This window comes from Ambystoma mexicanum, chromosome 14, assembly GCF_040938575.1.
Source record: "Ambystoma mexicanum isolate Mex_15411 chromosome 14, UKY_AmexF1_1, whole genome shotgun sequence".
In the NCBI taxonomy this organism is placed as follows: domain Eukaryota; kingdom Metazoa; phylum Chordata; class Amphibia; order Caudata; family Ambystomatidae; genus Ambystoma; species Ambystoma mexicanum.
The window spans coordinates 3,734,854-3,750,381 of NC_090940.1; the positions used below are offsets into that span (position 1 = coordinate 3,734,854).

The 15,528-nt window shown below is 48.5% G+C and overlaps 1 protein-coding gene across 13 annotated transcripts in view; it reads right to left on the reverse strand.

The window, feature by feature from the left end:
* Nucleotides 1-15,528, reverse strand: part of LOC138527333 (receptor-interacting serine/threonine-protein kinase 4-like) — a 437,375-nt gene that overhangs the window by 142,937 nt on the left and 278,910 nt on the right. For 9 of the 13 annotated variants that reach the window (XR_011283901.1, XM_069638392.1, XM_069638389.1 and 6 more), the window contains one exon: nucleotides 15,400-15,471. Coding sequence is in view for 8 of the 13 variants with exons in the window: in XM_069638392.1 (XP_069494493.1) it covers nucleotides 15,400-15,471 (72 nt within the window). In the remaining 5 variants the exon portion in view is untranslated. Of the gene's footprint in view, nucleotides 1-2,851; nucleotides 3,011-15,399; nucleotides 15,472-15,528 lie in introns of all 13 variants that reach the window. The other 4 variants (XR_011283902.1, XR_011283899.1, XR_011283898.1 and 1 more) reach the window with 2 other exon arrangements.

Genomic DNA, 15,528 nt, shown 5'->3' on the forward strand with positions numbered 1-15,528 from the left:
GCAGAGTATTCTGGGTGTTATTAGACAATTTGACAATGGCCAAGATTTCTTCAGAAACATACAATTGCTTTATAACCACATCAAAAACCAATGAAACTAGAATTGCAAGGCCCCCTCTTGGCCGCCCTAGGAGTCCCTTTTGTGCGTGGCTAAAGAAGCAAGAAAAACCTTCAACAGCCATATCAGCAAGGGCCATAGTTTCCTGCAGAATAATAATTGCAAGCCTGTTTAGACATAGATTTGTCCTCGACCAAGTCATTAAGTTCTTATAACCACAACAGTTCCAAGATTTTATAATAAATACATTTTTTTATGAGTTATCAACCACAGGATTCTCTTTAATCATCGATTTCATTAGGGGCTCTAACCATGCAAGGTTTTTTATTATTTGATCAACAGCTTCAGCCTGTGAGCTTACTTTTTCATGTAACAGACAGTTGAGTATCCCTTGGCTCATTTTTTTAATTTAATTTTTCCTCTACATCTTGATAGTCTATGAAGGCAGACGCATCCTCCATTGAGTGGAAGTCAAATATCTTATAACCCAAAAACTCTAGGTCTCTATAGTGAGCCCAAATTAAAGATGCAATTATGGGAGATTGTAGTTTGCAAATCATTCGGTGATTGTATGTGAATGGTAATTTGACCCAGTCAATGTCGTTTGAGACCAAATTACGTAAAGCTGGTATCTGGTGGAAGATTCAAGTTATAATCGGCCCACCATCCTATTATAGGTTTAATTTCTAATGGTATTTCTTCCCCTTGGACAACCCTACCCACTTTCTCTACATTATCTGTATAGGACAAGACTGATCTAAAGACCCCTTCACATTTGCAGAGACTGGCGTCAGGGTGGGTTGATGCCGACTTGTTACATTACTTTTTTGGATGACAATTTTGTTTCCTGCTTGTTTCTCCACATCATTCCCCACGCATTCAGGAGAGTCATTAATCACATGTACCGACATGGACGTAATTCTTTATCAATCTTCTCAAAAAACCTCTGTAATTGTGTTTGTATTGGCATAGGAGAGTTCTCGGATGTCTTTTCAGAGGAGGTACTTGCGGAAGGCAACTTGGTATCAGCCAGCGGTTTGCTCTCCTCCAAGAGCACCTGACTCTCCTTATTCAGTTGTATAATATCAATGCCCATATCGTCCAATTGCCTTTGCGCAACACCCATTTTGGAGGAAAAGGGGGTGGCTATTATATTAGTTTTTTTTAAAAAATGTTTTCGAAATAACTAGGGGCAGTGAGGCGACTAACTCGTCCCTTTCTTTTTTGAGCTTTCGCATATTGTTTTTTGCCTTTCTTGACATAAAAAACATAGATTGCGTTGGCTCAGTTTCCTCTGCCTCATTCACTGAGGGAATTTCTATCACTGAAAGATTGGCCATGTTTAGGTCAATCAGATCCGTGATTGCTGAAGGACTATCTGGTTTTTCCAGGACCATGTTCGCTGCTATCGGGAGATTACCACCATCTTTTTCCATTAACTCTGGGGGTACTAAGTTCGCTGCTACTACAATGTTTTCAAAGACCAGTATCCTGTCATGTTGTAAGTTTGCAATCTTGAGATATTCAGAGACATATATAGGCTTTTCCTTAGTTACAGGCTGCGATTGTGCCTCAGATGCCTCTCTTTTTACTACTTAAATCCCCTCAGTTTGAGAAGCCTGATCACAAATTGGAAGCCTAAATAAAGGGTGTTCCAAATGCCTCACAATGTCCAGTTGTGAAGCCCAGAAGTTATTACATTTTTCCTGTGACATCATAAATCCTTCGATTCTACTTAGGGTGTTCATGATTTCTGCGTTGGAGTTACTTAATGCATGCAGCGCTCCATGTGTATACTTATGACCTTTATCAAGCAAGTTCAAAATTCTTGCTAGCACAGGAACATTTTGGAGTTCTTGATTGTTCAGGTCAATTAAGGTATCCTCAAGTGGGTAGAGAGGAAAAGACGAGTTTGGTAAGCGTGGACTTTCATTTCTCTCTTTTAGTTGGGTTCTGCCTATGCCCAAAACAGGGATTGTGAATTACCTGATTCATTATACATTTGAGGTAACTCATGTGCAGGCGAGCTGACCTTCCTCATAGTGTTAGCATTAGATGTATCATTTATTTTCATGTCTTTTTTAAGCTGTTTCAAATTTGCTTCAATGGCAGCATGAAAATGAACTTGTTCTCTAAATTGATGAGAACTCGCGGCTGGCGTAGAAGCCCATTTGACAGTCTTGTTCGACTGTGTAACTCCGCCAGCACCACCGGAGCGACAAGGGAGGTATCTAATGGCGGCAAGGAGTCCTCGTCTCCAACAAAACCCAACATTGAGTTGTCATTAATAGGTACATTAGTAATCACATTTATTGGATATATACTACCATCAGGAAGTTCCGTGCAACTGTCCTTCTCTAAGTCAAGGGTCTTTACAATGTTGGGCACATGTGTGTGGTTAGCTGAATTGTAAGCTGCTGGAGAGCACTCATGGGCATTTAAGTCAATACTAGCAATCGTGCTACACATATTACAACCTTTTTTTTTGCCTGATTCACCTGAACATCAATATCTTCTTCTTCTGAGAGGCTACCCTCATATGCAGTCCCGAGGGATCTATTCAAACACCTTTTACCGTTATGTAATTTATTCACCATCTTAGTTCTTTTACACTTGCACAGAGGATAGAAGTTCTTCACTCTATCCTGTCAATTAGTGATTTAATCCACAGAGTGGTCAAATAGAGCTCCTACCTAAAATTTACGTTAGACCAAATCCTGGACTCTTTCCAAAGCTTTAACCCGTAACCGCCACAAAAAAAAATAATAATAATAATAAAAAAAATAGCTATTACCTTACAGTCACTGAGTTATACCTTAGGAATGCCGCAAAGCCACACATCCAAACAGCCTAACAGCCACTTCCCAATGCCACTTGAAATGCGCGGGATCACCAGTAAATATCCTAGGCCAATCGCAGGGAGAGAGTTATAGGGGCGTGGCCAAGGTGCGCGCTGCAGGAAAAGAAAAGAAAGGGCTATCGTCAGAACCGAGTTGGAAAGACTCTCACCGCAGTCAGCGGTGAATGCACAAGGTAAACACAACGACAAAAAGGAAAGCAGTCCATGAGTTAGTCCATTACTTGTGTTGTGGTACTTGGAGTGTTACGGAGAAAAGAACACTCAGAAGGGCTTCCTCTCGCCGACAGCAACAGAGGCGTTTTCTCAGTAGTAGCGGAAGCAGGAGCAAAGCTAGGCAGCGTCCGTCCAGCCTAACAGCCACTTCTCAATGCCACTTGCAATCTCATCCACAAAGAAGAGGATGACTTCTTTGTGGATGAGAGCTACACCACCACCTCTGCTGGTAAGGCGATCACTACGAAGTATGGAGTAGCCGGAGTGAATAGCTATGGACCGAGCAGGACCCGCAGCTGACTGATGGCTAGGATACCTAGGTTGTGTGATGGGAGGAGGTCATGTATGTCTGGGGTGTGTGCTACAACCGATCTTGCATTAATTAAGGCACAGAGTAGCAGGGTGGTAGTAGTGGTAGAGATGTTAGAGGCAAGGCTGGTGTGGAAGGTAGAGGAGGTACAGTGGGTGGGTGGCGTGTGTTCCACGGGGTCAGCTAGGATAGTCAGAGTGGTCTCAAAGGTCAGTGATAGGGAAGCGGTGGTGCGAGCGTGAAGGTGGGGACTTCTGAGAGTACAGGAGGTTGGGAGAAGGGAGTAGATGGGGAGTGAGTGCAGGCTGCTAGCCAGCTATGTCTGACACTGCTGAGGCATGGGCCTTGAGCAGCATGAATGTTAATGGGAGGGTTACAAAATGGTGGGTAGGTGGAGTGGAAGGGTGGAGTAGATGCTGAGGCAGAGGGGGTAGGTGTGCAGGTAGGAGTTTAGTCAAGAAGCGGGTAGGGGAAGGCAGCATAGGCTTGGCAAAGGCGTACCTGTGGGCATGGCTTTTGGAAGGGGTTGTCCATTCTTCCATTCATTCCCGTAGAGGCCGAACCAGGCAAAGGCCTTAGGGGTAGGCCTTGTGAGGCGAACCGGTTCATCTTCCAGCTTGGGCTGGAGAAGTCAGTGGGAGGGAGCTGGGCCAACCAGGAGCTCTGTGGGAAAGAGATGACTGCTGCAGTGTGGTTGGGGCGGCCATCTTTGAGCAGAGCTGTGGCTCTGGTATGTTGCAGGGAAGCCCCGGTGGGCTTGATGCACAGGGGTCTGAGGAGGGGGAGAGCATCTCTCGTGGTGGTGATGTCTGTGAAGTGTTGGTAAACGAAATTTGACATGCAAAAGCGCTCTTAATGTTTATCTCCCTGCGCACTTTGCACTGCTAACAGTGTTCTAGCACAACCAACTTTTAATAACAAACACGTTTGATAGAGAGGAAACCCTTTTTCCTTCATCTCTACGCAATGATGAATCCATCTCCTATCTGGAGTCACTTTCTCACTCTCTCTATCGAGTGTGCTTTTAAATCAGGGACTTCACTCTATTTAATTTTGCAAGACACTTCTTCCTCGGCACAAACCCAGATACTCTGTTTACTATTGAAACCTCCCTGCTTTAAGGAAAGGTCTGGGGAATGGGGACAAGTAGAGAATTTTGTTTTTTATGCACCCCTCAATTTTAGGGAATTTTGGGGTTGGTAAAAAGAAAATAGGAGTATCCAATTACTTTAAAAGACTATGGGGCTCATTACAAGTATGGCGGTGCAGCTAAAGAATGGGTGGTAACGGATTTCGGCACTTGTCGCGCACCTGTCTAAATCAAAAGAGTCCACTGTCCTGTGTCCAAATCTATTTCTGACCTTTGCACTATAGTCTAAACTAAGGAAAAGGGGTGGTCTTCTTGGTCCAGAAGAATGGCTCCCTTCTTCTGGATGATACACCAAACTTCACTTCTGGATGATGCAAATGAAATGTTCTTCTAAAAGGGTACAAATCAAAAGGTTCCTTGGATTGGGGTTCCAGCAAGGCACATAGAAAGTCTTGCATCTTCCCTGTGTTAGGAGGAGGACTCCATCCCCCGAACCTTCCTCAGGTTTCTCAAAGGTTTTCCAAATGCCTTCCTTGTCTTGGCTTTTGCAGTGTAATTTACAATACCAAAAGAGTGACTCCCGTCTCTTGGCTTCTTTCACAAGGTTTGCCAACACCAGGGGGAATGCCTACCTGGCCCTGGCCTTTCTCACAATGCTCACAGCCTGCCTGGTTCACTACTCTACCAGGTATTGTGACCATGGGGATGAATTTACAAGCAGATCGTTATGGAGTGTGGGCCCGCCCCTTCTTGGCTCTTCATGGTTCCCAATACATATACCCACCCAATTCACTATCCTGCCAGGCATTCTCTGTGTCGGGTTCCAGACCCACCTCTTGGAATTGGTTTCTTTCTCTCAGACCCAGACCTGTGGTTCTTCCGCTCTGTATATGGGCGGACCAGACCTAGCAATCCACCAGGTACTGTGATTGTGAAGATGCCTGGGGATGCTGCTTTTATCGGTAATGGTCTCTGACCCACTGACTATGCTTTCTTGGCTTTTCGTGGGTCCCAGCAACCACCCCGGCAGCCCAGATACCTGTGAGAGGCTTGCCGGTGATGTATGGTTTTTTGCGGGCTTCCCTTTCCCTTTTGTCCGGTTCTCTCATGGTTTATCCCCTTGCTGCTGTGTCTCAACAGCATTTTGCAATCTGCGGCTTGCAGTCCCTCATGCTGCACGCACCAACTCTCTTGCTCAGCTGGATACCCACGTCTTCTGTGGCACTGTTGCTCCTCGCTTGGCGGACCCTTCCGTGATGGCTCTATCTTCTGGTAGGCATCCTGGTTTCCGCTTTCTGACCTACTCCTGCTCTCAGGCTGCCTTCTGAATCACTCAGTTTCTCCAGGGATGGTCTCTCTCACAGCTGTCATTTCCCTCTTCTCTTTTGAATGGGCTCTGCCCAATCAGAGGTCAGAAAAGACTAGACCGTTCATTCTGATTTTCATTAGTACTCTCTATGCTTCTGCACTTCTTCCTTATACAACTGATCTGAAAATCTCGAGGATTCCCAGTGAGTCAGTTGGTCTCTCCCTCGTCTCAGTATATATTGTCACTGATCCCATGGAGGGCTTCCCTTCCCAGGAGATCCACCCACTGAGTACCAACCCCAGGGGGACTATCGAGTAGCGGCCTCAACTCCCTGGCCTCATGAGACGGGGCTCCCCCATGGGAGCAGTGACAATACCCTGGCATTCGTCACACCAATCATTGGAAAAGACTAGACCGTTCACTTGGGTTTTCATTAGTGCTCTCTATGCTTCTGCACTTCTACCTTGTCCCACTATTGATCTCGAGGATTCCCAGTGAGTTAGCTGGTCTCTCCCGAGTCTCAGTGTATAAGGGATATAGGTCCCATGAGGAGTCCACACTCTTCCTCGTCCCAGTACTTCAAACCTGACTGATTTTAAGGCAACAGATAGGAACACTAGGGATGGTGGTGTAGAGTGTTGGTGAGGTAGGGTGGAGCATGGTGATTATCGCATTCTGCCCAGGCCGTCACTAATCCCATAGGGGGATTCCCTCCCCATGAGATAAACCCGCTGAGTACCAGCCCCATGGGGACTATTAGGTAGCGGCCCCACCTCCATGGCCTCATGGGAAGGGGCTCCCCCTAGGGGAGAAGTGATGACCTGCAAGGATTCATTTCAGAACCCACAACTACTGAGGCCAGAAGATAGAGGGGTTTATTAAGCAAAAGTAAAACATAAGACTATTGCATGAAAATTGTTTCAGGAAGGAGGTAACAAAGGTTCTTGGGAAAAATAGTCCTTGAAAGCAAGATTACATATGATGGAAGGCTCTTCCTTCTCTGCCAGATCAAAGTCACTCTATCAGTCTCTCTTTATTCACAGGTGCATAACCCTCTTCTTGGCTCGCCCTCACTGGAGCACACCCACCCCTCTAGGGCTAAAGGGTCTCTCCTCTACTGTTTTACATCCTCTCATCTGGGGATTAAAGTCATTCTCTCTCTTAATACTTCTCACCCTCCTTCTCTTAGGTCAATGGTCTCTTTCTTCTGGTCTAAAGTGGAATTTCCTCCCTCTCCCCTGGGACCCACTGGAGTGCACTCCGCTTCTCGGGTATCACAGGCGCACCTCTTCCTCACAGGGGCACAACCCCATTCTAGAGCCAATGGGGCTCTTCTCCCCCTCACTGGAGAGCACCCCTCTTCTGGGATCCCAGCTCCTCTTCTCCTCAATGGAGCACACACCCTTTTCTGGGGTGCAAGGGCTCTTCTCCTCACTGGAGCGTACCCTTCTTCTCAGATCCCAGCTTTTCTTCTCCTTCCTGGAGCCCACCCCTCCTCTTGGCTCAAAGGGCCCACCTTCTCTGGTGCTCTCCAAATTGCTCAACAATCACCTTGCAATAGCACCCAGATCAGAGACAGTGCATTTTAGGGCCTCATTACACGTTGTGCGGTAAAAAAAAGGCATTTACCGGCATGGCGTTATTTGCGTCTCTGCCCTCGCAAGAGCCCGCAAATTGCAGACTATTACGAGTACGCGGACACGAGCATAGCGCCATGCCGGTAATCCTCCTTCCGCCATGTTGTAAAACCCCCCAAAAAGTCAATTAACGGATTCGACCAAAGTGCTAATAGCACCTCTGCCTTCTTACTGCATGCAAATTGCAGTCACCGTTAATAGCGGTCACCGTAAAAACGCGGATGCGGAAATAGCGTCATCGCACAGGAACGGGAAATAGCGCGGCGGCCATCTTTAAAAACACAATCCATTGCCATCCTCCGTATCCAGGACACCTTTCCAGGAAACTCGGATAAAAATCCTTCCAGGACACTCTAAAGATGCCCAAGGCCATAAAAAAATCTACAGAGCGGCAACGCAAAGAAAAATTCTGCAATGAGGAGCTCATAATGCTGACCGAGACACTAGCGGCAAATGCACATGTGGTCTTCAGCAACGACATGCGGCGGGAGACCATCCTCAAGAAGAAGGCCATCTGGGCAGAGGTTGCCAACAAGGTCAGTGCGGTGGGCACCACCACCCGCACAGTTAAAGACTGTCAAAAGAGGTGGGACGACCTCCGGCTCCGTGTCAGGAACATACTGGCAGCGAACCGCAACCTGGCTATGGGCACAGGAGGAGGCAGCGAATCGCCTATTAAACTCCGTGAGTGGGAGGAGACATGTGCCTCCACAATTGGAGTGGAATCCATAGAGGGAGTTGGAGAAATGGAGCATGGCGTGGCCACTTCATCTGATGGAGGCGAGTGTATGCATCCAAAAATGCACAGTGAAGTGTGAGGGGCCCCCCAATTATGTGTCCATATTAATGCCATAGATCCAGCTACAAACATACATGCATCACCACATACACGTGCAACACAGACCCATTCATGCATGACCCACCCAACATCACCATTACCTGAATCCACAATAAAGAGGGCCAAATGCATAGAGCGGCATGACGTAATCATTCAGCATAAGGCAGGTCGAACCATAAAGGATGAATATCCCCATTTCTCACCCCTACAGGATCACACACTGAAACCGAGGAGCCACGCACTGCGACACCTGCTCCCCCATCCACCAAAAAACCCAGGAGAGATGCCACAAGGGACACCGCTACAGCCTCAAGGGGAACCGGGAGGAGTGACCATGACCAGAGGGACAAAGGCAGCAGGAGCACAAGTTCCACGCAGCCTGAGGCCATGCCTGCTGCCACCGTAGCACCCACGGTAGTGTGTTTCCCTGCAAGTGAAACCAGCATGGAGGGCACGCACTCTGCTGCCACCAGTTCAACTGGTGAGGCAGCAGCCACTGCCCCACTTTCGGATGAGGAAGCACATGGCATTGTTAATCAAAGGCAGACCCCCACACTAACACGCTCCATACTAGCAAGCCCAAGGTTGTCATCAGGTCCGAGAAGCCATGGAGGATCACCCACTCCCACCCTGGAAGGGTCATGGAGCCCCCAGGTATTCTCACCTGAGGCCACTGCCATGGATCAAGGCGCAGCAGTCATCCCACCAGCACCTACCATGCAACATGACCTCTCATCCATCATCCAGAGGCAGGCAGAGATCACTGGGCTAGTAGGGCAGCATGTGGCTGAGGCAGGCCGTCTGAGGGAGGACCTCTGTATGTATGCACGGCAGACAAGGGAGGGCTTGGAGGCATGCACCAACAGGATCTGCAATGAAATGGCCCAACTCAGGCAGGCCATGAACCGTATAGCTGACGCGATTGAGCGCTGATGCCCACTCACAACCCAGGATGAACCACCTCCTCTGGGAGTTCCTGGCAAACTAGCCCCCTACACTGGTCTCTGCGCAACCTGAGGCGCACCACATCCCAACCACCAAATGGCGGAGGAGGCACTGACAATGAGGGCCAGCAAGGACTAGGTGGCACATGTGTAGAAGGACACGTTCACACCATGAGGCTCACACGGGGGTGTTGTGGGGGGAGGGGGGTAAGGGTGTTCTTGGGAGTGTAGTGGGGGGAGCGGGGTAAGGGTGTTCTTGGGAGAGTTGTGGAGGGAGGGGGGTAAGGGTGTTCTTGGGAGTGTAGTGGGGTAGGGGGGGTAAGGGTGTTCTTGGGAGTGTTGTGGGGGGAGGGGGGTAAGGGTGTTCTTGGGACTGTTGTGGAGGGAGGGGGGTAAAGTTGTTTGCACAGTTGGGGCCATGCACTTAATTATTGTCTTTTGTTCACAATACACTGTTGAAAAGTTGAAACACAGGCTTGGTATTCATCATTGTGTGTGTGTACTGTATTGGGGAGATGGTTCTTTGTGGCACTGACCACATGCATCAGGGCAGTAATACCCATCTGCATCCATAATAGTCATACCTTGGATGTCATGGAATCTGATACATCAGATGCTGACGCACATCGTGTCCCTCCTGGACATTGCCACTTGCATGTCCCTGCAGGCCTTTTGACCCATCCTCATCACCATCCACATCATCCTCAGCTGGCGCTTGCATGTCAGGTGGCATAAGCACATTCCGTCTGATGAAAGTTTAGTCCGGCATCACAAATGCCAGTTTATCTTCGGCACTTTGTCATGGCTGTACAGGGGAGCCTCACCCGGCACGCTTAGGCACCAGAGCTGTGTGTTGGAGAGGCCGAATGCCTGCTCCATCACGACGCAGGTACAGGTATGTGCAATATTGTTGTCCTTTTCCTACTGGTTCTGTGGGTTCCATACAGGGGTTAGGTGCTACCTCTTCAGGGGATAGCCGGCTTTGGCTGTATGGGGTGAAGAATGGGTACCTGTTACTGGCCACCCTGCTGTGGACTGTACATGTCACACATGTCTTCTTTGCATTGTGATTGGAAGTCACAACTGACAGCATGCATGCAGACAATCTGCGTGACTGCAATGTACTAAGCTGGGCTCAACAATGCAAGTCGACATGCCCGAAACATGCCTCCGCAAGTAATGGAAATGTCCTGGCTGAGGCCAGGCCTCAGGTGTCCTTGGGACCGCTATGCCAGTGTGCAGCCATCCCTGCATCCATGTTGCTGTGCTGCAGGGCATCACTTCAGTGGTGCTATGGGTTTGTGGTCATGTGCCATGGCTAAGGGTGATTCCTTTGCATGCATTCTAGGGCACATTGCAGTAATGATGTTGTGCTGCCTAAATTCTGTATGACTGTCCTGAGGGCAAGATGATGATTTGTGTATTATGTGGTGTGGCATGATGTGAAATGTGGGTGTGGATGGATGTGTCATCTTTGAAATGTTGGAATGTATGCAATGTTGTGCAGCTTCGCATTTCATGTGGGGTCTTATCAAGTACATTGTGAAGTCACCCAAGGGACATTGAAGTACATCTGTATGACCATTTGTTCCACGCACGCCAGACAATTCACAGTTGGTGTATCGTTTTCTCCCCCCCAATCACACCGCCCTGTGCATGGCCTGCTACTCACCAAGTTGCCACGATCGTTGGCCAGCTTGTCGCTCCATGTTGCTTGGTATGGTTGAGTTCTGCAGGACCATTGAATCATGCGTTGATCCGGGATGTCTGGCACAACAATGTGGGATTGTCTTGTTTGCATCAAATGCCATTTGGAAAATGATTGGGTGTAAATATTTTCTGTTTCTGTAGACTACTTCATTGTGATGTAGGACCACCATTTCCACATCTGTACAGTTGCTAGCACCGATGCTTTTTGGGATGTTTCCAAGTGAATAGATGCATATTTTGGTGTTTGCAATGTCCTGGGCAGTCCGTGGCAGGATTATGTGTTCATGTCCAAGCTTCAGGAGGGTATTGTGTACCTGGTTCGGCGTGCATGGGTATACTGGTTGTGAGATGCCATGCATCTGCCACACATTATGCTGCTGCGAGCCTGTGGCAAGGGAGTGGAGCGCAGTCAACACCTGCACTAGAGGGGGGATTGCAGTTCTGATGTCTATATGAGTCTCACGCTGTCGTCATGTATCTTATCCACTATGATGGTGATGGTATCCCAGTGCAGACGGTACAGGGTTTGTATGTGCTCAGGTGTCTGGTTCAATGGACTGGCTTGGATCCTGGAGATTGGTGGCTGGCTCTGTGGTATTTCTGGGTGCCTTGGTGGTGCTTGCTGCGCCTGTATTGCCCTCCTCCTCCTCAGTCTCCTCTGTGCTGCCTGTTGTTGGTGCTGCTGCACTGCAATCATGTCCTCCAGCCCATGTAATGCGGGCAGTATTGGAAGCATTTTTGTGTGGGAAGGGGTGTGGTGTGCTCTTTTGTGCTGCCACAGTCTCCATCGCCTCCACCTGTGCTGGATGTGTCCACCTGTGGCAGGTGGAAACACTGCTTAGGTGTCTTAACGGGTGGTTCGTGATGCCGGTATTTGCGCCATGCCGGTAAGGGGGTTTGGGGTCTTTCCCATGCCGCTATTGCCATGTCCGCCTACCTTGTGATGGGATGCCATTAGTGCCATGCCGCTATTTCCGACCTGAGGGTCGCACGCCCACGGACTTGCCGCTATTAGTGGCACCGTACTTACCGGCGGCGCTAATAGCAGCAAGCACGGGTCGTAATTAGATTGGGAATTTAGCGGTACCGGTATTCGCTTACCGGTACCGTTATTCCCTTACCACCGTCTGTGTAATGAGGCCCTTAGACTCTGTTGCAAAGCCCTCATTGGCCTAGGTGTCATGATGCCCGCTCCCGGGGAGCCGGTTCAAGCCCGGCGTCCCCGAAAGCGGACATCCAGTCCCCAAGGAAGGACCTAGCAACCCCATATAGGGGCCCTTTGGACAGTGTCCTGGCGCCTATGGCGCCAGGCTCATAAAAGACATCAGTCCTGGGGCGCCTCCATGTTCAGCAGCGATCATCCGGATTCGCAGTCACGCCCCAGCGCCTAGGGAGAAAAAGACCAGAACAAAAGGTGAGAGAGAGAAGGGAATAAGGAAAGCTAAATCTCCATGTTAAGACTTACCTGTTGATTCATTCCCTATTCATTTCGGGTCCGCGCCGCATCCTGGCATTTCCGGACCCCGGCCCCTAAGGGGAAAAAAAGACAGCGTTAATGAGCGAATGAAAAGACATTACCAAAAAACGCTCATTAAAGACTTACTTGATTTCTACAAGGATTTCACCTCTCATCTCGGGTTGGTGCCTGTTCCCCGGCCCCTATGGGGAAAAAGACACTGGCATTAGTACATTAATGCATGGACACAAGGGGAACCTCTTATCAAAAAACTTACCTGGAAGCCAAGCAAGTTTGGTTCTCACCAATCCGAAAATCCAGTGAAGTAACTGGATACCAACGCGCCCCTGCATCAGAAGCAGGATGGAGAGCTCTTCCTTCCAGACCCTAAGGTGAGACGCTGCGAGAAATCACAGAAGGGTTTCGAGGAGGGTGAGAGGGGAAAGTGGGAGGCCGATTGCATTACCCCGCAGACAGTTAATCCCCTATTTTCGCCTACAGAAGGATACTTCTGCGAGCCAGACAAGCCAGATTTGGGGGCCCGGTCCAGTCCGTCTTCCGAACCCTGCGCATCACCTTAGAAGAGGTCACTGTAGCGCGAACCAGGCCAGTGCCTCCGTGGGAGTCAGGTGAGCGTAACACTAGGAAAACATTCCAATTGATTAGTTAATTTGTGTTCTATCAATTCAGGGGAGGGAAGTCTTTAAAAGGGTAGCCGCCATTTTGGATTTCTTTACGCTTGGTTAACCCTGCAGGAAGTGGTGTTTGCCTGCTGATCTGCTCCTGCCTTGCGTCTTGGTTGTCCTCCTGAACAGAAGTTAGTTTTTTGGGTTATTCATGTTGAAAGGCCATCACTAGTGACAGAGACCTCTAGTAAGTTCTGTGAGAAACCTGAAGGTGTTTCCCTAGCTAGTCCCTGGGGATCGGTCATCCAGGTGGCAAGAACAAGGCCATCGCTATTGGATCCATTTCCTCGGGGTGGACCAGTGAGAGAGGATCACCTGGATTGGGGGGGGTCCTTGGGGAGTGGAAGTGGGATACCGACGGTTAAGATGTAGTATCCCCCTTCTTTCAACACCTTTTCCCCCGTCCTACCAGTTAGGATATTCCAAAACACTGCCCCCCTCTTTTTCTGACACGAACACTTTCGCACAACATGAAACATAACAAACTAATACCAGAGCTGTTTACCTGGCATGTCCCAATACAAGGGTCATGCAAAGTCAGGCAATTGACCAGAATCACACACACCCGATAGCCCTTTCCCTTCCCCACATGGATAAAAGGTGGAGCACGAGAGCACAGGACGAGCAAAGCAGACCGCACAACGTGAGGGCTACCTCAGCATGGCAGTTCAAGAGGAGGCAAAAGACAGCGAATACCGAGAGGGTGACAAGGGGAGAAGTAACCTTGCCCTTTCCTATTAAGGCCCGTAAAACCTCCACAGACGGAAACATAAGACTGCGAACAAAGGCCAGCGTGTGTTGCAGCAGATGTCGATGGTACACAAGACCCTCCTCCACTGATAGCCAAGCCAGGGAGAGACGCTGGTCTTTGTGGTACAAACCTTGACTCGAAGGGGAAGAAAGCCAAGCGGTTCATCACAGCCGGTGAGTCGAGGGGAGAGTTGATAAGAAACCGGGCTGTGTTGAATGAAAAGTAGCAAACAGCTCATTTGAACTTTGGAAAGCTTAAAGGAACTATTGAGAAAGTGGGGGAAAACCTACAACAGAGGCATCTGGCACCACGTGGGTGCTCACGCAGAAAACTCTGGGCGATTACCCGAAGGTAGAGACTACCATAACCAGAAGGCCTTGGGAAGAGAGGTCAAAGTGGTCATACAGGTGTCTTGCAAAATCCTCTGTAACGTGATCAGATGATTGTGAAGAAGGGAAATTAATCCCGCTTGGTGAAATCAGTAATGAACTGTGTTTCGTAAAGTTGGCAAGAGTGAATCCGGCGGAGAGATAATAGCGAGAAGGGGCGGAGTCTAAAGTCCCATAGTGAACTGTTTGGTAAAAGTTGGCGAGAGTGAACCCCAGAAGAGGGAAGCCAACAACCAAGGGCAAAGCACAAAGAAATGTTTAAAAGGACATTGAAACTCGTGAATGCAAGAAAAGCCATTTGTGAACCCGAAGAAGGGAGGCTAGCGTTTGGAAAAGGGGTCCGAACATGAACGAGGGAGATCCAGGGGTGTAAAGTCATCACCCAAATTTCATTGAGAAAGGAACTGTTTACTTGTTTTGTTGAATACTACTTATGAGGGGTCTGCGCCTGCAAGAGGGCGACGCAGTGGTGAAGCCGTCACCCAAAGCCATATGTGGAACAGAACTTTGTGTTTGTTTGTTGAAAACATCAGGCCCGCGAAGGCAAGAGACTTTTGTTGAAAGGAGACTTAGCCATCGAAGAACCTGATAGCTGGACGGAACTGTCAACTCATGCTGGGAAATCTGGAGCATATGCTGTCCGCAGGAGACCAACCTTGTCCCGTGCTCAAAACGTGAGTAAGGGAGACCCCTGGCAATCACATCCTGACTTATTCTTTGTGAACACTTCTTTCTTTCTGATGAACATTATCCCACACTTCTTTTTGTATTTAGAGTAAGGATTGGCAATAGGTTTTTCTTTAGTATAGGCCCTTTTATTTTGACGCAACGCCACAAGGACGGTCTTATTTTTCATTTGATGGTCGACGCTTGCTCCCATCTTACATTTAGGTTAGGCGTTTTCTGCTCTGCATATATATACAGTTTAATAAACACCCTTGAACTGTGATCACTTGTGTCTGTCTTCACTACTTCCACCATGAGTTCCTTACAGTTTCCACATGTGCAAAATCGTTTCTCCTTTGGGGAAGGGGTAGGAAATATGTGATGTATCTTTTTAAATGCTACAGCTGTAACGGGTGGTCAAGGGAGGAGTGTGGCTTTGATCCTCCTGCCCTCTATGAAGATCAATGGGAAAAGACTTCTTACCTAGTGTCCTTTGAACGATCGCTGCTGCCGATCCCAATCATTTGCTGGCAAAGAAACTCGGATGGACCGATTCTGAAAAGGATAAAGAAGCAAAATAATAAGGGAACATAAGAGGCAAAAAATCTAAGC